Source organism: Oncorhynchus mykiss, chromosome 10, assembly GCF_057628025.1.
Source record: "Oncorhynchus mykiss isolate SJ-2025 chromosome 10, ASM5762802v1, whole genome shotgun sequence".
Taxonomy (NCBI): Eukaryota; Metazoa; Chordata; class Actinopteri; order Salmoniformes; family Salmonidae; genus Oncorhynchus; species Oncorhynchus mykiss.
In genome coordinates, this window is record NC_143031.1 from 89,181,727 (window position 1) to 89,203,411 (window position 21,685).

Here is a 21,685-nt window from a genome sequence, read left to right on the forward strand (position 1 = left end):
AGGACAGTTACAGTCAGGTATGGGACAGGGACAGGGACAGTGGAGGAGGATAGTTACAGCCAGGTATGGGACAGGGACAGTGGAGGAGGACAGTTACAGCCAGGTATGGGACAGGGACAGGGACAGTGGAGGAGGACAGTTACAGCCAGGTATGGGACAGGGACAGTGGAGGAGGATAGTTACAGCCAGGTATGGGACAGGGACAGTGGAGGAGGACAGTTACAGCCAGGTATGGGACAGGGACAGTGGAGGAGGATAGTTACAGCCAGGTATGGGACAGGGACAGTGGAGGAGGATAGTTACAGCCAGGTATGGGACAGGGACAGGGACAGTGGAGGAGGATAGTTACAGCCAGGTATGGGACAGGGACAGGGACAGTGGAGGAGGACAGTTACAGCCAGGTATGGGACAGGGACAGTGGAGGAGGATAGTTACAGCCAGGTATGGGACAGGGACAGGGACAGTGGAGGAGGATAGTTACAGCCAGGTATGGGACAGGGACAGGGACAGTGGAGGAGGACAGTTACAGCCAGGTATGGGACAGGGACAGGGACAGTGGAGGAGGATAGTTACAGCCAGGTATGGGACAGGGACAGTGGAGGAGGACAGTTACAGTCAGGTATGGGACAGGGACAGTGGAGGAGGACAGTTACAGTCAGGTATGGGACAGGGACAGGGACAGTGGAGGAGGATAGTTACAGCCAGGTATGGGACAGGGACAGTGGAGGAGGACAGTTACAGCCAGGTATGGGACAGGGACAGGGACAGTGGAGGAGGACAGTTACAGCCAGGTATGGGACAGGGACAGTGGAGGAGGATAGTTACAGCCAGGTATGGGACAGGGACAGGGACAGTGGAGGAGGATAGTTACAGCCAGGTATGGGACAGGGACAGTGGAGGAGGACAGTTACAGCCAGGTATGGGACAGGGACAGTGGAGGAGGACAGTTACAGCCAGGTATGGGACAGGGACAGTGGAGGAGGACAGTTACAGCCAGGTATGGGACAGGGACAGGGACAGTGGAGGAGGATAGTTACAGTCAGGTATGGGACAGGGACAGTGGAGGAGGATAGTTACAGCCAGGTATGGGACAGGGACAGTGGAGGAGGACAGTTACAGCCAGGTATGGGACAGGGACAGTGGAGGAGGATAGTTACAGCCAGGTATGGGACAGGGACAGGGACAGTGGAGGAGGATAGTTACAGCCAGGTATGGGACAGGGACAGTGGAGGAGGACAGTTACAGTCAGGTATGGGACAGGGACAGGGACAGTGGAGGAGGATAGTTACAGCCAGGTATGGGACAGGGACAGTGGAGGAGGACAGTTACAGCCAGGTATGGGACAGGGACAGGGACAGTGGAGGAGGACAGTTACAGCCAGGTATGGGACAGGGACAGTGGAGGAGGATAGTTACAGCCAGGTATGGGACAGGGACAGGGACAGTGGAGGAGGATAGTTACAGCCAGGTATGGGACAGGGACAGTGGAGGAGGACAGTTACAGCCAGGTATGGGACAGGGACAGTGGAGGAGGACAGTTACAGCCAGGTATGGGACAGGGACAGTGGAGGAGGACAGTTACAGCCAGGTATGGGACAGGGACAGGGACAGTGGAGGAGGATAGTTACAGTCAGGTATGGGACAGGGACAGTGGAGGAGGATAGTTACAGCCAGGTATGGGACAGGGACAGTGGAGGAGGACAGTTACAGCCAGGTATGGGACAGGGACAGTGGAGGAGGATAGTTACAGCCAGGTATGGGACAGGGACAGGGACAGTGGAGGAGGATAGTTACAGCCAGGTATGGGACAGGGACAGGGACAGTGGAGGAGGATAGTTACAGCCAGGTATGGGACAGGGACAGGGACAGTGGAGGAGGATAGTTACAGCCAGGTATGGGACAGGGACAGTGGAGGAGGATAGTTACAGCCAGGTATGGGACAGGGACAGTGGAGGAGGACAGTTACAGCCAGGTATGGGACAGGGACAGGGACAGTGGAGGAGGACAGTTACAGCCAGGTATGGGACAGGGACAGGGACAGTGGAGGAGGATAGTTACAGCCAGGTATGGGACAGGGACAGGGACAGTGGAGGAGGATAGTTACAGCCAGGTATGGGACAGGGACAGTGGGGGAGGATAGTTACAGCCAGGTATGGGACAGGGACAGTGGAGGAGGACAGTTACAGCCAGGTATGGGACAGGGACAGTGGAGGAGGATAGTTACAGCCAGGTATGGGACAGGGACAGTGGAGGAGGACAGTTACAGCCAGGTATGGGACAGGGACAGTGGAGGAGGATAGTTACAGTCAGGTATGGGACAGGGACAGGGACAGTGGAGGAGGATAGTTACAGTCAGGTATGGGACAGGGACAGTGGAGGAGGACAGTTACAGCCAGGTATGGGACAGGGACAGTGGAGGAGGACAGTTACAGCCAGGTATGGGACAGGGACAGGGACAGTGGAGGAGGACAGTTACAGCCAGGTATGGGACAGGGACAGTGGAGGAGGACAGTTACAGTGGAGGAGGACAGTTACAGCCAGGTATGGGACAGGGACAGTGGAGGAGGATAGTTACAGCCAGGTATGGGACAGGGACAGTGGAGGAGGACAGTTACAGCCAGGTATGGGACAGGGACAGTGGAGGAGGATAGTTACAGTCAGGTATGGGACAGGGACAGTGGAGGAGGATAGTTACAGCCAGGTATGGGACAGGGACAGGGACAGTGGAGGAGGATAGTTACAGCCAGGTATGGGACAGGGACAGGGACAGTGGAGGAGGACAGTTACAGCCAGGTATGGGACAGGGACAGTGGAGGAGGATAGTTACAGCCAGGTATGGGACAGGGACAGTGGAGGAGGATAGTTACAGCCAGGTATGGGACAGGGACAGGGACAGTGGAGGAGGATAGTTACAGCCAGGTATGGGACAGGGACAGTGGAGGAGGATAGTTACAGTCAGGTATGGGACAGGGACAGGGACAGTGGAGGAGGACAGTTACAGCCAGGTATGGGACAGGGACAGTGGAGGAGGATAGTTACAGCCAGGTATGGGACAGGGACAGTGGAGGAGGACAGTTACAGCCAGGTATGGGACAGGGACAGTGGAGGAGGATAGTTACAGCCAGGTATGGGACAGGGACAGTGGAGGAGGATAGTTACAGCCAGGTATGGGACAGGGACAGGGACAGTGGAGGAGGACAGTTACAGCCAGGTATGGGACAGGGACAGTGGAGGAGGATAGTTACAGTCAGGTATGGGACAGGGACAGTGGAGGAGGATAGTTACAGCCAGGTATGGGACAGGGACAGTGGAGGAGGATAGTTACAGCCAGGTATGGGACAGGGACAGTGGAGGAGGACAGTTACAGCCAGGTATGGGACAGGGACAGGGACAGTGGAGGAGGATAGTTACAGCCAGGTATGGGACAGGGACAGGGACAGTGGAGGAGGACAGTTACAGCCAGGTATGGGACAGGGACAGTGGAGGAGGATAGTTACATCCAGGTATGGGACAGGGACAGTGGAGGAGGACAGTTACAGCCAGGTATGGGACAGGGACAGGGACAGGGACAGTGGAGGAGGACAGTTACAGCCAGGTATGGGACAGGGACAGGGACAGTGGAGGAGGATAGTTACAGCCAGGTATGGGACAGGGACAGTGGAGGAGGATAGTTACAGCCAGGTATGGGACAGGGACAGTGGAGGAGGACAGTTACAGCCAGGTATGGGACAGGGGCAGTGGAGGAGGATAGTTACAGCCAGGTATGGGACAGGGACAGTGGAGGAGGACAGTTACAGCCAGGTATGGGACAGGGACAGTGGAGGAGGACAGTTACAGTCAGGTATGGGACAGGGACAGGGACAGTGGAGGAGGACAGTTACAGCCAGGTATGGGACAGGGACAGGGACAGTGGAGGAGGATAGTTACAGCCAGGTATGGGACAGGGACAGGGACAGTGGAGGAGGATAGTTACAGCCAGGTATGGGACAGGGACAGGGACAGTGGAGGAGGATAGTTACAGCCAGGTATGGGACAGGGACAGTGGAGGAGGATAGTTACAGCCAGGTATGGGACAGGGACAGTGGAGGAGGACAGTTACAGCCAGGTATGGGACAGGGACAGTGGAGGAGGACAGTTACAGCCAGGTATGGGACAGGGACAGTGGAGGAGGACAGTTACAGCCAGGTATGGGACAGGGACAGGGACAGTGGAGGAGGATAGTTACAGCCAGGTATGGGACAGGGACAGTGGAGGAGGACAGTTACAGCCAGGTATGGGACAGGGACAGGGACAGTGGAGGAGGATAGTTACAGCCAGGTATGGGACAGGGACAGTGGAGGAGGACAGTTACAGCCAGGTATGGGACAGGGACAGTGGAGGAGGACAGTTACAGCCAGGTATGGGACAGGGACAGTGGAGGAGGACAGTTACAGTCAGGTATGGGACAGGGACAGTGGAGGAGGATAGTTACAGCCAGGTATGGGACAGGGACAGTGGAGGAGGATAGTTACAGCCAGGTATGGGACAGGGACAGTGGAGGAGGATAGTTACAGCCAGGTATGGGACAGGGACAGGGACAGTGGAGGAGGATAGTTACAGCCAGGTATGGGACAGGGACAGTGGAGGAGGACAGTTACAGTCAGGTATGGGACAGGGACAGTGGAGGAGGATAGTTACAGCCAGGTATGGGACAGGGACAGTGGAGGAGGATAGTTACAGCCAGGTATGGGACAGGGACAGTGGAGGAGGACAGTTACAGCCAGGTATGGGACAGGGACAGGGACAGTGGAGGAGGATAGTTACAGCCAGGTATGGGACAGGGACAGTGGAGGAGGACAGTTACAGTCAGGTATGGGACAGGGACAGGGACAGTGGAGGAGGACAGTTACAGCCAGGTATGGGACAGGGACAGTGGAGGAGGATAGTTACAGCCAGGTATGGGACAGGGACAGTGGAGGAGGACAGTTACAGCCAGGTATGGGACAGGGACAGTGGAGGAGGATAGTTACAGCCAGGTATGGGACAGGGACAGGGACAGTGGAGGAGGACAGTTACAGCCAGGTATGGGACAGGGACAGTGGAGGAGGATAGTTACAGTCAGGTATGGGACAGGGACAGTGGAGGAGGACAGTTACAGCCAGGTATGGGACAGGGACAGTGGAGGAGGATAGTTACAGCCAGGTATGGGACAGGGACAGGGACAGTGGAGGAGGATAGTTACAGCCAGGTATGGGACAGGGACAGTGGAGGAGGACAGTTACAGCCAGGTATGGGACAGGGACAGTGGAGGAGGACAGTTACAGCCAGGTATGGGACAGGGACAGTGGAGGAGGACAGTTACAGCCAGGTATGGGACAGGGACAGGGACAGTGGAGGAGGATAGTTACAGCCAGGTATGGGACAGGGACAGTGGAGGAGGATAGTTACAGCCAGGTATGGGACAGGGACAGGGACAGTGGAGGAGGACAGTTACAGCCAGGTATGGGACAGGGACAGTGGAGGAGGATAGTTACAGCCAGGTATGAGACAGGGACAGTGGAGGAGGATAGTTACAGCCAGGTATGGGACAGGGACAGTGGAGGAGGACAGTTACAGCCAGGTATGGGACAGGGACAGTGGAGGAGGATAGTTACAGCCAGGTATGGGACAGGGACAGTGGAGGAGGACAGTTACAGCCAGGTATGGGACAGGGACAGTGGAGGAGGACAGTTACAGCCAGGTATGGGACAGGGACAGGGACAGTGGAGGAGGACAGTTACAGCCAGGTATGGGACAGGGACAGTGGAGGAGGACAGTTACAGCCAGGTATGGGACAGGGACAGGGACAGTGGAGGAGGATAGTTACAGCCAGGTATGGGACAGGGACAGTGGAGGAGGATAGTTACAGCCAGGTATGGGACAGGGACAGGGACAGTGGAGGAGGACAGTTACAGCCAGGTATGGGACAGGGACAGTGGAGGAGGATAGTTACAGTCAGGTATGGGACAGGGACAGTGGAGGAGGATAGTTACTGCCAGGTATGGGACAGGGACAGTGGAGGAGGATAGTTACAGCCAGGTATGGGACAGGGACAGTGGAGGAGGACAGTTACAGCCAGGTATGGGACAGGGACAGTGGAGGAGGATAGTTACTGCCAGGTATGGGACAGGGACAGGGACAGTGGAGGAGGATAGTTACTGCCAGGTATGGGACAGGGACAGTGGAGGAGGACAGTTACAGCCAGGTATGGGACAGGGACAGTGGAGGAGGATAGTTACAGCCAGGTATGGGACAGGGACAGTGGAGGAGGACAGTTACAGCCAGGTATGGGACAGGGACAGTGGAGGAGGATAGTTACAGCCAGGTATGGGACAGGGACAGTGGAGGAGGATAGTTACAGCCAGGTATGGGACAGGGCCAGTGGAGGAGGACAGTTACAGCCAGGTATGGGACAGGGACAGTGGAGGAGGACAGTTACAGCCAGGTATGGGACAGGGACAGTGGAGGAGGACAGTTACAGCCAGGTATGGGACAGGGACAGGGACAGTGGAGGAGGACAGTTACAGCCAGGTATGGGACAGGGACAGGGACAGTGGAGGAGGATAGTTACAGCCAGGTATGGGACAGGGACAGGGACAGTGGAGGATGACAGTTACAGCCAGGTATGGGACAGGGACAGTGGAGGAGGACAGTTACAGCCAGGTATGGGACAGGGACAGTGGAGGAGGACAGTTACAGCCAGGTATGGGACAGGGACAGTGGAGGAGGACAGTTACAGCCAGATATGGGACAGGGACAGTGGAGGAGGATAGTTACAGCCAGGTATGGGACAGGGACAGTGGAGGAGGATAGTTACAGCCAGGTATGGGACAGGGACAGGGACAGTGGAGGAGGACAGTTACAGCCAGGTATGGGACAGGGACAGGGACAGTGGAGGAGGACAGTTACAGCCAGGTATGGGACAGGGACAGTGGAGGAGGACAGTTACAGCCAGGTATGGGACAGGGACAGTGGAGGAGGATAGTTACAGCCAGGTATGGGACAGGGACAGTGGAGGAGGATAGTTACAGCCAGGTATGGGACAGGGACAGTGGAGGAGGATAGTTACAGCCAGGTATGGGACAGGGACAGGGACAGTGGAGGAGGACAGTTACAGCCAGGTATGGGACAGGGACAGGGACAGTGGAGGAGGACAGTTACAGCCAGGTATGGGACAGGGACAGTGGAGGAGGACAGTTACAGCCAGGTATGGGACAGGGACAGGGACAGTGGAGGAGGACAGTTACAGCCAGGTATGGGACAGGGACAGGGACAGTGGAGGAGGATAGTTACAGCCAGGTATGGGACAGGGACAGGGACAGTGGAGGATGACAGTTACAGCCAGGTATGGGACAGGGACAGTGGAGGAGGACAGTTACAGCCAGGTATGGGACAGGGACAGTGGAGGAGGACAGTTACAGCCAGGTATGGGACAGGGACAGTGGAGGAGGACAGTTACAGCCAGGTATGGGACAGGGACAGGGACAGTGGAGGAGGACAGTTACAGCCAGGTATGGGACAGGGACAGGGACAGTGGAGGAGGATAGTTACAGCCAGGTATGGGACAGGGACAGGGACAGTGGAGGATGACAGTTACAGCCAGGTATGGGACAGGGACAGTGGAGGAGGACAGTTACAGCCAGGTATGGGACAGGGACAGTGGAGGAGGACAGTTACAGCCAGGTATGGGACAGGGACAGTGGAGGAGGACAGTTACAGCCAGGTATGGGACAGGGACAGTGGAGGAGGATAGTTACAGCCAGGTATGGGACAGGGACAGGGACAGTGGAGGAGGACAGTTACAGCCAGGTATGGGACAGGGACAGTGGAGGAGGACAGTTACAGCCAGGTATGGGACAGGGACAGTGGAGGAGGATAGTTACAGCCAGGTATGGGACAGGGACAGTGGAGGAGGACAGTTACAGCCAGGTATGGGACAGGGACAGGGACAGTGGAGGAGGATAGTTACAGCCAGGTATGGGACAGGGACAGTGGAGGAGGACAGTTACAGCCAGGTATGGGACAGGGACAGTGGAGGAGGACAGTTACAGCCAGGTATGGGACAGGGACAGGGACAGTGGAGGAGGACAGTTACAGCCAGGTATGGGACAGGGACAGTGGAGGAGGATAGTTACAGCCAGGTATGGGACAGGGACAGTGGAGGAGGATAGTTACAGCCAGGTATGGGACATGGACAGGGACAGTGGAGGAGGACAGTTACAGCCAGGTATGGGACAGGGACAGTGGAGGAGGACAGTTACAGCCAGGTATGGGACAGGGACAGGGACAGTGGAGGAGGACAGTTACAGCCAGGTATGGGACAGGGACAGGGACAGTGGAGGAGGATAGTTACAGCCAGGTATGGGACAGGGACAGGGACAGTGGAGGATGACAGTTACAGCCAGGTATGGGACAGGGACAGTGGAGGAGGACAGTTACAGCCAGGTATGGGACAGGGACAGTGGAGGAGGACAGTTACAGCCAGGTATGGGACAGGGACAGTGGAGGAGGACAGTTACAGCCAGGTATGGGACAGGGACAGGGACAGTGGAGGAGGACAGTTACAGCCAGGTATGGGACAGGGACAGGGACAGTGGAGGAGGATAGTTACAGCCAGGTATGGGACAGGGACAGGGACAGTGGAGGATGACAGTTACAGCCAGGTATGGGACAGGGACAGTGGAGGAGGACAGTTACAGCCAGGTATGGGACAGGGACAGTGGAGGAGGACAGTTACAGCCAGGTATGGGACAGGGACAGTGGAGGAGGACAGTTACAGCCAGGTATGGGACAGGGACAGTGGAGGAGGATAGTTACAGCCAGGTATGGGACAGGGACAGGGACAGTGGAGGAGGACAGTTACAGCCAGGTATGGGACAGGGACAGTGGAGGAGGACAGTTACAGCCAGGTATGGGACAGGGACAGTGGAGGAGGATAGTTACAGCCAGGTATGGGACAGGGACAGTGGAGGAGGACAGTTACAGCCAGGTATGGGACAGGGACAGGGACAGTGGAGGAGGATAGTTACAGCCAGGTATGGGACAGGGACAGTGGAGGAGGACAGTTACAGCCAGGTATGGGACAGGGACAGTGGAGGAGGACAGTTACAGCCAGGTATGGGACAGGGACAGGGACAGTGGAGGAGGACAGTTACAGCCAGGTATGGGACAGGGACAGTGGAGGAGGACAGTTACAGCCAGGTATGGGACAGGGACAGTGGAGGAGGATAGTTACAGCCAGGTATGGGACAGGGACAGTGGAGGAGGACAGTTACAGCCAGGTATGGGACAGGGACAGGGACAGTGGAGGAGGATAGTTACAGCCAGGTATGGGACAGGGACAGTGGAGGAGGACAGTTACAGCCAGGTATGGGACAGGGACAGTGGAGGAGGACAGTTACAGCCAGGTATGGGACAGGGACAGGGACAGTGGAGGAGGACAGTTACAGCCAGGTATGGGACAGGGACAGTGGAGGAGGATAGTTACAGCCAGGTATGGGACAGGGACAGTGGAGGAGGATAGTTACAGCCAGGTATGGGACATGGACAGGGACAGTGGAGGAGGACAGTTACAGCCAGGTATGGGACAGGGACAGTGGAGGAGGACAGTTACAGCCAGGTATGGGACAGGGACAGGGACAGTGGAGGAGGACAGTTACAGCCAGGTATGGGACAGGGACAGGGACAGTGGAGGAGGATAGTTACAGCCAGGTATGGGACAGGGACAGGGACAGTGGAGGATGACAGTTACAGCCAGGTATGGGACAGGGACAGTGGAGGAGGACAGTTACAGCCAGGTATGGGACAGGGACAGTGGAGGAGGACAGTTACAGCCAGGTATGGGACAGGGACAGTGGAGGAGGACAGTTACAGCCAGGTATGGGACAGGGACAGGGACAGTGGAGGAGGACAGTTACAGCCAGGTATGGGACAGGGACAGGGACAGTGGAGGAGGATAGTTACAGCCAGGTATGGGACAGGGACAGGGACAGTGGAGGATGACAGTTACAGCCAGGTATGGGACAGGGACAGTGGAGGAGGACAGTTACAGCCAGGTATGGGACAGGGACAGTGGAGGAGGACAGTTACAGCCAGGTATGGGACAGGGACAGTGGAGGAGGACAGTTACAGCCAGGTATGGGACAGGGACAGTGGAGGAGGATAGTTACAGCCAGGTATGGGACAGGGACAGGGACAGTGGAGGAGGACAGTTACAGCCAGGTATGGGACAGGGACAGTGGAGGAGGACAGTTACAGCCAGGTATGGGACAGGGACAGTGGAGGAGGATAGTTACAGCCAGGTATGGGACAGGGACAGTGGAGGAGGACAGTTACAGCCAGGTATGGGACAGGGACAGGGACAGTGGAGGAGGATAGTTACAGCCAGGTATGGGACAGGGACAGTGGAGGAGGACAGTTACAGCCAGGTATGGGACAGGGACAGTGGAGGAGGACAGTTACAGCCAGGTATGGGACAGGGACAGGGACAGTGGAGGAGGACAGTTACAGCCAGGTATGGGACAGGGACAGTGGAGGAGGACAGTTACAGCCAGGTATGGGACAGGGACAGTGGAGGAGGATAGTTACAGCCAGGTATGGGACAGGGACAGTGGAGGAGGACAGTTACAGCCAGGTATGGGACAGGGACAGGGACAGTGGAGGAGGATAGTTACAGCCAGGTATGGGACAGGGACAGTGGAGGAGGACAGTTACAGCCAGGTATGGGACAGGGACAGTGGAGGAGGACAGTTACAGCCAGGTATGGGACAGGGACAGGGACAGTGGAGGAGGACAGTTACAGCCAGGTATGGGACAGGGACAGTGGAGGAGGCTTCACTGTTATCATCACCCTGATGTCGTTTTCACATTCATGTGTGTGACTTGTGACGTGTGTGTTTGTGTGTGTGTGACGTACTTGCGTGTGTGTATGTGGTGTGTGTATCTGCAGGAGCAGTACCTCAGGGAGCAGGATAAACTGAAAGGGGAGTGGGAGAGAGCGCAGAGAGAGGTGGACGAGGAAGAACGAAGACACAATGAAGAGGTAGCAAACACATTAGCCTTTAGCATTAGCCCCGACACACACATTGGCCTTTAGCATTAGCCCTTACACACACATTAGCCTTTAGCATTAGCCCTGACACACATTAGCCTTTAGCATTAGCCCTGACACACATTAGCCTTTAGCATTAGCCCTGTAATGAGTCCTCTATTATCAGTAATTATCATCATGTGCATCTTCTCCTGTTTCCAGGAGAAGAAGATCCTGGAGGAGACGGCAACGGCCCTTTCTCATCCACCTCCCACAGAGCTCGCTGTTCAGACAGAAGTGATCGTTCCGGCACAACAGATCTGTAAGACAGAAGCAATCTCTCATCAGAACGGCCAGGATCAGCCTGCCTTATCCCAAATGCTATTTATATAGGGTTAGCACCAGTGTTGGGGAGTAGTGAACTACGTGTAGTTCAACTAGTTGTTTAACGACATTTTACAGTAGCTTGGTGTTAGTTCACTGTTTTACCATGTAGCGGTGTAGCTATCTACTGGAATTACACTACTGTTTTACCATGTAGCGGTGTAGCTAACTACTGGAACTACACTACTGTTTTACCATGTAGCGGTGTAGCTAACTACTGGAACTACACACCACTGTTTTACCATGTAGCGGTGTAGCTAACTACTGGAACTACACTACTGTTTTACCATGTAGCGGTGTAGCTAACAACTGGAACTACACTACTGTTTTACCATGTAGCGGTGTAGCTAACTACTGGAACTACACTCTACTGTTTTACCATGTAGCGGTGTAGCTACCTACTGGAACTACACTACTGTTTTACCATGTGGCGGTGTAGCTAACTACTGGAACTACACACTACTGTTTTACCATGTAGCGGTGTAGCTAACTACTGGAACTACACACTACCGTTTTACCATGTAGCGGTGTAGCTAACAACTGGAACTACACTCTACTGTTTTACCATGTAGCGGTGTAGCTAACTACCGGAACTACACACTACTGTTTTACCATGTAGCTAACTACTGGAACTACACTCTACTGTTTTACCATGTAGCGGTGTAGCTAACTACTGGAACTACAATCTACTGTTTTAAAATGTAGCGGTGTAGCTAACTACTGGAACTACACTCTACTGTTTTACCATGTAGCGGTGTAGCTAACTACTGGAACTACACTACTGTTTTACCATGTAGTGGTGTAGCTAACTACTGGAACTACACTCTACTGTTTTACCATGTAGCGGTGTAGCTAACTACTGGAACTACACTACTGTTTTACCATGTAGCGGTGTAGCTAACTACCGGAACTACACACTACTGTTTTACCATGTAGCGGTGTAGCTAACTACTGGAGCTACACACTACTGTTTTACCATGTAGCGGTGTAGCTAACAACTGGAACTACACTCTACTCTTTTACCATGTAGCGGTGTAGCTAACTACTGGAACTACACTCTACTGTTTTACCATGTAGCGGTGTAGCTACCTACTGGAACTACACTCTACTGTTTTACCATGTAGCGGTGTAGCTAACTACCGGAACTACACTACTGTTTTAACATGTGGCGATGTAGTTAACTACCGGAACTACACACTACTGTTTTACCATGTAGCGGTGTAGCTAACTACTGGAACTACACTACTGTTTTACCATGTAGCGGTGTAGCTAACTACTGGAACTACACACTACTGTTTTACCATGTAGCGGTGTAGCTAACTACTGGAACAACACACCACTGTTTTAACATGTGGCGGTGTAGTAGACAGGAATGTCCTTTCTTTTCCTCATCAGACCTGATTCTCACTTGCTGTGTTTAATAGCATAATTACACATTCTGTTAACATCTGACGACAGAGGGGTCTGGTCTTCCAGTTTGAAGTCTGACATTTCATATTTAGATATTATATTTTTTAGTAGTAGTTTGGAAGTAGTGAGCTATTTTTCTCAGTAACTTTAGTTCAGTAAACTATGTTTTTCTTAAGCTTTAGTGTAGCTGTTACTAGTGTTCAGTAATTGGTAGCTTGGTGAACTATATTTTCAGATTGTCTTCCCCAAAACTGGTTAGCACACACACAGTCACAGTCACACACACAAACGCGTGCACGCACACACACACACACACACACACACACACACACGCACACAGAGGTGCCCATACACACCCACAGGAAGGAAGGAAATTCGGGGTTAGTACTATAACCATGGTAACTAGTGTTGTGTTGTGACAGATGCATCATGGGACTGTGAGCCATCCAGGGGTCAGGAGACGTCTCTGGACCGCAACCAGCCCTGCGCCGTCAAGAGGTGTGTGATACGTGTGTGTGTGTGTGTGTGTGTGTGTGTGTGTGTATGTGATACGTAGCTCTGCTGTAGTCTGTGTGTGTGTGTGTGTGTGTGTGTGTATGTGATACGTAGCTCTGCTGTAATCTGTGTGTGTGTGTGTGTGTGTGTGTTGGCCACCAGGTCAGGATCGTATGAGGGCCCACATCCACCTTCATCATCCCCATCATCACCTCAACCGCCCTCCCCCAGCAGGTACACACTCATGAGGGGGGACATGGGGACTAAATGAACCTAGTTACTGATCCGTGTCACCTAACGCGTAACTGAGCGCTTAAACAAACCGTCTGGAATTAACATGGACTGTCAATGGACAACTTTTCTTCTTAGGCCGTTCATACGCGCGTTGACACGTTCACACGCCTTGTTGAGCAACATCCTCTTTCTCCGCGAGCATTTAACGTGATGGATAAAAGCCTGTAGACTGTAGACTGTAGACTGTAGCCTGTAGACTGTAGCCTGTAGACTGTATACTGTAGCCTGTAGCCTGTAGACTGTAGCCTGTAGCCTGTAGCCTGTAGACTGTAGACTGTAGACTGTAGACTGTAGCCTGTAGCCTGTAGACTGTAGCCTGTAGCCTGTAGCCTGTAGACTGTAGCCTGTAGCCTGTAGTCTGTAGACTGTAGCCTGTAGGCTGTAGACTGTAGACTGTAGCCTGTAGCCTGTAGACTGTAGCCTGTAGCCTGTAGGCTGTAGACTGTAGCCTGTAGCCTGTAGCCTGTAGACTGTAGCCTGTGTTCCTGTCATTAAAAAGAGCCTTGTTTTAGCTCTGTTAGGCTGTATGTTGACTAGTAGACTGTAGTATGTAGTCTGTAGCCTGTAGACTGTAGCCTGTAGACTGTAGTCTGTAGCCTGTAGACTGTAGCCTGTAGACTGTAGCCTGTAGCCTGTAGCCTGTAGACTGTAGCCTGTAGACTGTAGCCTGTAGATTGTAGCCTGTGTTCCTGTCATTAAAAAGAGCCTTGTTTTAGCTCTGTTAGGCTGTATGTTGACTAGTAGACTGTAGCCTGTAGACTGTAGCCTGTAGCCTGTAGTCTGTAGTCTGTGTTCCTGTCATTAAAAAGGACCTTGTTTTAGCTGTGTTAGGCTGTATGTTGACTAGTAGACTGTAGCCTGTATGTTCTGGTATAGTTTATGTTGTATGAGATGTTTTGTGCTGTTTTAACAGTTGTTTATATATATACTGTATAACATGGAAAGGAAGTTGTTTCATTTAACAGGAACCCGTTGTGTTTTTATCCCAGTCGTTTATTTGGGAATAACTGTTTTATCGAGAGAGAAAGCGGCCCCGTTCTCATCAACGGGGCTGTCGTGGAGGAGGTTGAGAGAGTTCCTTGGTGTCCACATCATCAACAAACTAGAATGGTGCAAACACACCAAAACGGTCGTGAAGAGGGCACGACCACACCTTTTCCCCCTCAGGAGACTGAAAAGATTTGGCATGGGTACTCAGATCCTCAAAAAGTTCAACAGCTGCACAATCGAGAGCATCACTGCCTGGTATGGCAACTGCTCGGCCTCCGACTGCAAGGCACTACAGAGGGTAGTGTGTACGGCCCAGTATATCACAGGGGCCAAGCTTCCTGCCATCCAGGACCTTTATACCAGGCGGTGTCAGAGGAAGGCCCTTAGAATTGTCAAAGACTCCAGCCTCCCAAGTCGTAGACCGTTCTCTCTCCTACCGCACTGCAAGCGGTACCGGAGCACCAAGTCTAGGTCCAAGAGGCTCCTAAACAGCTTCTACCCCCAAACCAACACCTTCTACCCCCCCAAGCCAACAGCTCCTACCCCCAAGCCAACACCTTCTACACCCCCAAGCCAACAGCTTCTACCCCCAAGCCAACAGCTTCTCCCCCCCCCCAAGCCAACAGCTTCTCCCCCCCCCCAAGCCAACACCTTCTACCCCCCCAAGCCAACACCTTCTACCCCCCCAAGCCAACACCTTCAACCCCCCCAAGCCAACACCTTCTACCCCCCCAAGCCAACACCTTCTACCCCCCCAAGCCAACACCTTCTACCCCCCCAAGCCAACAGCTTCTACCCCCCCAAGCCAACACCTTCTACCCCCCCAAGCCAACACCTTCTACCCCCCCAAGCCAACACCTTCAACCCCCCCAAGCCAACACCTTCTACCCCCCCAAGCCAACACCTTCTACCCCCCCCAAGCCAACACCTTCAACCCCCCCCAAGCCAACACTTTCTACCCCCAAGCCAACACCCCCCCAAGCCAACACCTTCTACCCCCCCAAGCCAACACCTTCTACCCCCCCAAGCCAACACCTTCTACCCCCCCAAGCCAACACCTTCTACCCCCCCAAGCCAACAGCTTCTACCCCCCAAGCCAACACCTTCTACCCCCCCCAAGCCAACACCTTCAACCCCCCCAAGCCAACACTTTCTACCCCCCCAAGCCAACACCTTCTACCCCCCCAAGCCAACACCTTCTACCCCCCCAAGCCAACACCTTCTACCCCCCCAAGCCAACACCTTCTACCCCCCCAAGCCAACAGCTTCTACCCCCCCAAGCCAACACCTTCTACCCCCCCAAGCCAACACCTTCTACCCCCCCAAGCCAACACCTTCAACCCCCCCAAGCCAACACCTTCTACCCCCCCAAGCCAACACCTTCTACCCCCCCCAAGCCAACACCTTCAACCCCCCCAAGCCAACACTTTCTACCCCCAAGCCAACACCTTCTACCCCCCCCCAAGCGAACACCTTCAACCCCCCCAAGCCAACAGCTTCAACCCCCCCAAGCCAACAGCTTCTACACCCCCAAGCCAACAGCTTCTACCCCCAAGCCAACAGCTTCTCCCCCCCCCCAAACCAACACCTTCTACCCCCCCAAGCCAACAGCTCCTACCCCCAAGCCAACACCTTCTACACCCCCAAGCCAACAGCTTCTACCCCCAAGCCAACAGCTTCTCCCCCCCCCCAAGCCAACACCTTCTACCCCCCCCCAAGCCAACACCTTCTACCCCCCCAAGCCAACACCTTCAACCCCCCCAAGCCAACACCTTCTACCCCCCCAAGCCAACACCTTCTACCCCCCCAAGCCAACACCTTCTACCCCCCCAAGCCAACAGCTTCTACCCCCCCAAGCCAACACCTTCTACCCCCCCAAGCCAACACCTTCTACCCCCCCAAGCCAACACCTTCAACCCCCCCAAGCCAACACCTTCTACCCCCCCCCAAGCCAACACCTTCAACCCCCCCAAGCCAACACTTTCTACCCCCAAGCCAACACCTTCTACCCCCCCCAAGCCAACACTTTCAACCCCCCCAAGCCAACACTTTCTACCCCCCCAAGCCAACACCTTCTACCCCCCCAAGCCAACACCTTCTACCCCCCCAAGCCAACACCTTCTACCCCCCCAAGCCAACACCTTCTACCCCCCCCAAGCCAACAGCTTCTACCCCCCCAAGCCAACAGCTTCTACCCCCCCCCCAAGCCATAAGACTCCTGACCATCTCATCAAATTCCTACCCAGACTATTCCCCCCCCCCCCCCGTTATCTCTGTTTATCATCACAGTCATTTCTTATTATTATTGAATTATTTTACTGCAGATTATTTTAGTAAATACTTTCTTAACACTTTTTTTCTTAAAACTGCATTGTTGGTTAAGGGCTGGTCAGTCTGCATTTCACCGTGAGGTCTACAGACCTGTTGGATTCGGCGCATTTGACAAATAACATTTGATTTGCAGCAGTTAAATGTTATTTTGTTTTCGCGTGTGTGTATATTTGTGTGTGTGTGTGTGTGTGTGTGTGTATATTTGTGTGAGTGTGTGTGTATATTTGTGTGAGTGTGTGTGTGTATAGGTGTGTGAGTGGTAAGCGTCAGTGTTCAGGTTGCAATCAGGCGCTGGGGAAAGGAACAGCTATGAATATCGACACGCTGGGCCTGTACTTCCACCTAACCTGCTTTAAGGTACACACACACACACATATACAGTGCTCTCACATTACTCTCTCTCTCTCTCTTTCTCACCTCTCTCTCTCTCTCTCTCACCTCTCTGTGTGTTTGTTAGTGTGGAGTGTGTAAGGTACAGCTAGGTGACACCAGTTCAGGAACAGACGTTAGGATCCGTAACGGGCTGCTGAGCTGTCACGACTGCTATGCCACATCACACGGTGAGACACACACACACACACCTAATGAATTCACTGCTGAGACAAACAAGACCTACGGACACACACACACACACACGACTATTATAACTGCACCACTAATGTACAGTTGTTATAACTGGTCATCAAACCTCATGTCATCTCTGTCACTTCCTGGTTGCAGCAGTTGGCCAGCCGACTACGCTGTGATTGGCTACAGCCTGCATCTGGAACCCTTCACAACATTCTGGAACGCTGTGGAATTCTCTTAACTGGACACACAAACTTCTCCCAGATGATGTCATGGAGACTGAACTGTCTGATGCTAACTGATGCTAATGGAGGCTAACTGCTAAGTGCTAGCGTTGTAGCTGATCAACCAGTTTTTCCCAGACTGACTTGAGTACAGAGACCTGAAGCACAACCACTGATCTACAACAGCACACTCAGACACATGCTACATGCTAACACCAGCAGCAGTTGGAATGTAGTAGCTACCTACCTTACTGTCAAATTAGCTAAATGATAAATGCTAACGGATGCTAACTGCTAAATGCTATTGTTCACTCACCATCATAATGCCTTAATAACTCTGTTTTGTTTTGTGTTTTAAGTATTTTGCATGAACGAAGACCGTGTTAGTTGTTGTTGTTGTTAACGGTAGTTAGGCTGTGTTACCTAGCGACAGCCCTGACTACCACATATAGTTGTTATGGTTACCGTATGCCTCTCCTCCATGTTGTTGTGTAATGATAAGAGCTTTGTCTTTATTCTGATCATCATGTACATCATTATGCTGCGTTCATTACTCTGAGAGCAATAAGGATGCATGATCGCTTTAGTTATTATTGGATGTTATTATTACCAAGGATATTCTGACATTGTGTTTTAGAGCTTTGCATCATACTCTGCCTTAAGATGAGAGTGAGAGGGATAGCACACATGTAGTGTTTACGTGTGTGTGTGCATGTGTGTGTGAGTTGTTTTAGTTAAACTTGAAGCACAGTCCTATACCAGCGAATATTACTACACATTGACCCGCCCTCTCCCTCTTTTTCTCACCTGATTGGACCTTTACTCCTAAGAACAACCAATGAATGAGACAAAGTTATCTGCTGCTTCCTGTTTATGCCCAGCCTCTTGTCCTGTGGCATTTTTAGGCCTATTTCTTACACCAATCAAATGCTTTGGATAGATGTGTAGAGGAGAAGGGAGGGGAGGGGAGGAGAGGAGAGGAGAGGGAAAGAGAGGAGAGGGGATGGGATGGGAGAGGAGATTCGAGAGGAAGATGGGATGGGAGAGGAAGAGAGAGGAGAGATTAGAGAGGAGGAGATAGGGGAGAAGAGAAGAGAGGAAGCTACTTTAGACTGTTCTGTCTGCTGACATTTCTAAAGGACAAACTGAATTGATCCAGCTTCATAGCTTTTATAGCAATGTGTGTTTATCAATAAAATGACAATATTTTCAATGCGTTGTCTGATATCTCTTGGTCATCTGTGAGTAGAGCTGCGGGAAGTAGTTGGGGTGCTGAAGGTTTTTTTTTCTGGTGGGGGACACAGATTTGTTTCCTCCCTACAAACAGCTGTATCGCTGCACTGGGGATGCTGCAGCACCTTCAGCTCCCTGCTTCCCGCGGCTCTGTCTGTGAGCTCTGTTTTATTATTGAGTCTATTGTATCATCTAGGGCCAAAAGTAATTCACTATGTAGGGAATAGGGTGCCATTTGAGACAAACTCCTAGCTTCAACAGGTCTCCTAACAATGCTGCTGTTCTGCACTCATCAATCATAACGCTGAAGGTAGCCATAGACTGTATACACAACCAAGGCTATGATAAATTATGTGTGGGGTATTGGCACAACCTGGTGGCCATCCACAATATTACAGCCTACGCCTGTTGGAGACAAGCCAAGGCAGTCGGGAAAAAGTAGCCTTCCTGTGGATGGTAATGGTAGAGACAGAGTCAAATGGTAACACAATAAGCTTTGGCAGCGGCACCACAGGGTTAGTTATACACATCTTTGGTGTTACTGCGCATCAAACCTAAAAATACAGACACTGAGTTTACAATAATGTGTCTTAAAGACAGCGAGGTCTCTTTTATCATTTAAAACAACACGGTCCTCGTCGACAGATACATGAATCCTCTCACTGTAACTACGGACAGGAGGTTATATTGTATTTCATGGTACAATATCAAACAAACAATGTTAAAACCTTTTTGTGTGGTCTTGGAAATGATTGAAAGGAAGAGTATTCTTTGTAATCGGGGGTGAAACGCAACAGAGAAAACTACAAGGTGGAACCGTATATGGAGCAGTGGGCTGCCCGACCGGACCAATAACAGAGGAACGCCGCTGTCACATGGAAGCAGAGTATGAGGCTATCCGCTAAAACAGACGCTTTTTAAATGAAAAATTCTGTGTGTATTTAGCTTTATAAATCTTTCTCTTGAAGAGTTAACCTGTGCGACTTCAACACACCATGGAATCGGAAGGGATGTCGCACCATGCAGTAAGTCACGACACTGAACTGTCCCGTTCCGTATTGTGGTCCAGACACTAACTGATAACATTAGGTAGCCAGTCGGTGAGCTTGTTAGTTATCCTTCCATTAGGTATAGACCGGAAGAAGGCGATAGATAGTTATTTATCTACCGAGCTAACGTTACCTCTGTTACTATCTGAGATGAAACAATACCCCCGAGTCTTCAGCTAATAGGACATTTGAAAACGTTACAGCTCATATGCTGTCTTTTCTCTACAGGGTGAGACTGAGACGGGACGTTAGTTAGCCAAGTCCTTGTTGTTTCTCTCGGGTTGTGTATTGGCACCTTGTCGCCCGCTGGGGGCGCTGTTGGGTTAGCTAGAAGTCTATACACTCCGCTGGTGGACAAAGAACCCAATTGTCATACTTGAGTAAAATTAAAGATACTTTAAACCACTGATAAACTCAAGAGTCACAACCTTTCAGAAACCCCTTTATTCGTACATTTTACACATACTCAGAATTTGACTTGGCGGTGTGATATGGTGCTGCTAGCCATAGACAACATACAGAGACAGAATTTACACTTGATATACATTATACAAAATAGATCAAGTGAACATAGTGAGAATATACGGCAAGCGGTACCGGAGCACCAAGTCTAGGTCCAAGAGGCTTCTAAACAGTTTCTACCCCCAAGCCATAAGACTCCTGAACATCTAATCAAATGGCCACTATTTACATTTCCCCCCCTCTTTCATACCACTGCCACTCTCTGTTATTATCTATGCAGAGTCACTTTTTAATTTTTAATTTTACCCCCTTTTCTCCCCAATTTCGTGGTATCCAATTCTTAGTAGTTACTATCTTGTCTCATCGCTACAACTCCCGTACGGGCTCGGGAGAGACGAAGGTCGAAAGTCATGCGTCCTCCGATACACAACCCAAACCAAGCCGCACTAATTCTTAACGCAGCGCGCATCCAACCCAAAAGCCAGCCGCACCAACTGTGTCGGAGGCAACACCGTGCACCTGGCGAACTTGGTTAGCGCGCACTGCGCCCGGCCCGCCACAGGAGTCGCTGATGAGACAAGGATTTTCCTTTCGTTTTATTTATTTTTATTTAACTACCTACATTGTACATTATTTTTTTTCTCAACTGCGTTGTTGGTTAAGGTCTTGTCAGTCAGCATTTCACTGTGAGGACTACTGCACCTGTTGTATTCAGCATTTCACTGTGAGGTCTACTGCACCTGTTGTATTCAGCATTTCACTGTAAGGTCTACTACACCTGTTGTATTTAGCATTTCACTGTGAGGTCTACTACACCTGTTGTATTCAGCATTTCACTGTGAGGTCTACTGCACCTGTTGTATTCAGCATTTCACTGTGAGGTCTACTACACCTGTTGTATTCAGCATTTCACTGTGAGGTCTACTACACCTGTTGTATTCAGCATTTCACTGTGAGGTCTACTACACCTGTTGTATTCAGCATTTCACTGTGAGGTCTACTACACCTGTTGTATTCAGCATTTCACTGTGAGGTCTACTACACCTGTTGTATTCAGCATTTCACTGTGAGGTCTACTACACCTGTTGTATTCAGCATTTCACTGTGAGGTCTACCTACACCTGTTGTATTCAGCATTTCACTGTGAGGTCTACTACACCTGTTGTATTCAGCATTTCACTGTAAGGTCTACTACACCTG

At 51.9% G+C, this 21,685-nt stretch overlaps 2 protein-coding genes across 18 annotated transcripts in view; both read left to right on the forward strand.

Moving 5' to 3' along the window:
- LOC110514204 (LIM and calponin homology domains-containing protein 1) overlaps nt 1-18,954 on the forward strand; it is an 81,201-nt gene extending 62,247 nt beyond the window's left edge. For 11 of the 16 annotated variants that reach the window (XM_090188478.1, XM_090188465.1, XM_090188466.1 and 8 more), the window contains 7 exons: nt 10,966-11,058; nt 11,269-11,368; nt 13,263-13,338; nt 13,498-13,569; nt 17,199-17,307; nt 17,408-17,510; nt 17,671-18,954. In XM_090188478.1, the coding sequence (XP_090044604.1) occupies nt 10,966-11,058; nt 11,269-11,368; nt 13,263-13,338; nt 13,498-13,569; nt 17,199-17,307; nt 17,408-17,510; nt 17,671-17,696 (579 nt within the window). In that variant the 3' untranslated portion in view covers nt 17,697-18,954. The remainder of the gene's footprint in view (nt 1-10,965; nt 11,059-11,268; nt 11,369-13,262; nt 13,339-13,497; nt 13,570-17,198; nt 17,308-17,407; nt 17,511-17,670) is intronic. The other 5 variants (XM_090188479.1, XM_090188467.1, XM_090188480.1 and 2 more) reach the window with 3 other exon arrangements.
- A 441-nt stretch (nt 18,955-19,395) lies between these two features.
- Nucleotides 19,396-21,685, forward strand: part of tmem192 (transmembrane protein 192) — a 30,812-nt gene continuing 28,522 nt past the window's right edge. Inside the window, exon 1 of one of the 2 annotated variants that reach the window (XM_090188482.1) lies at nt 19,396-19,999. In XM_090188482.1, coding sequence (XP_090044608.1) covers nt 19,970-19,999 — 30 coding nt within the window. In that variant the 5' untranslated portion in view covers nt 19,396-19,969. The remainder of the gene's footprint in view (nt 20,000-21,685) is intronic. The other variant, XM_090188483.1, reaches the window with a different exon arrangement.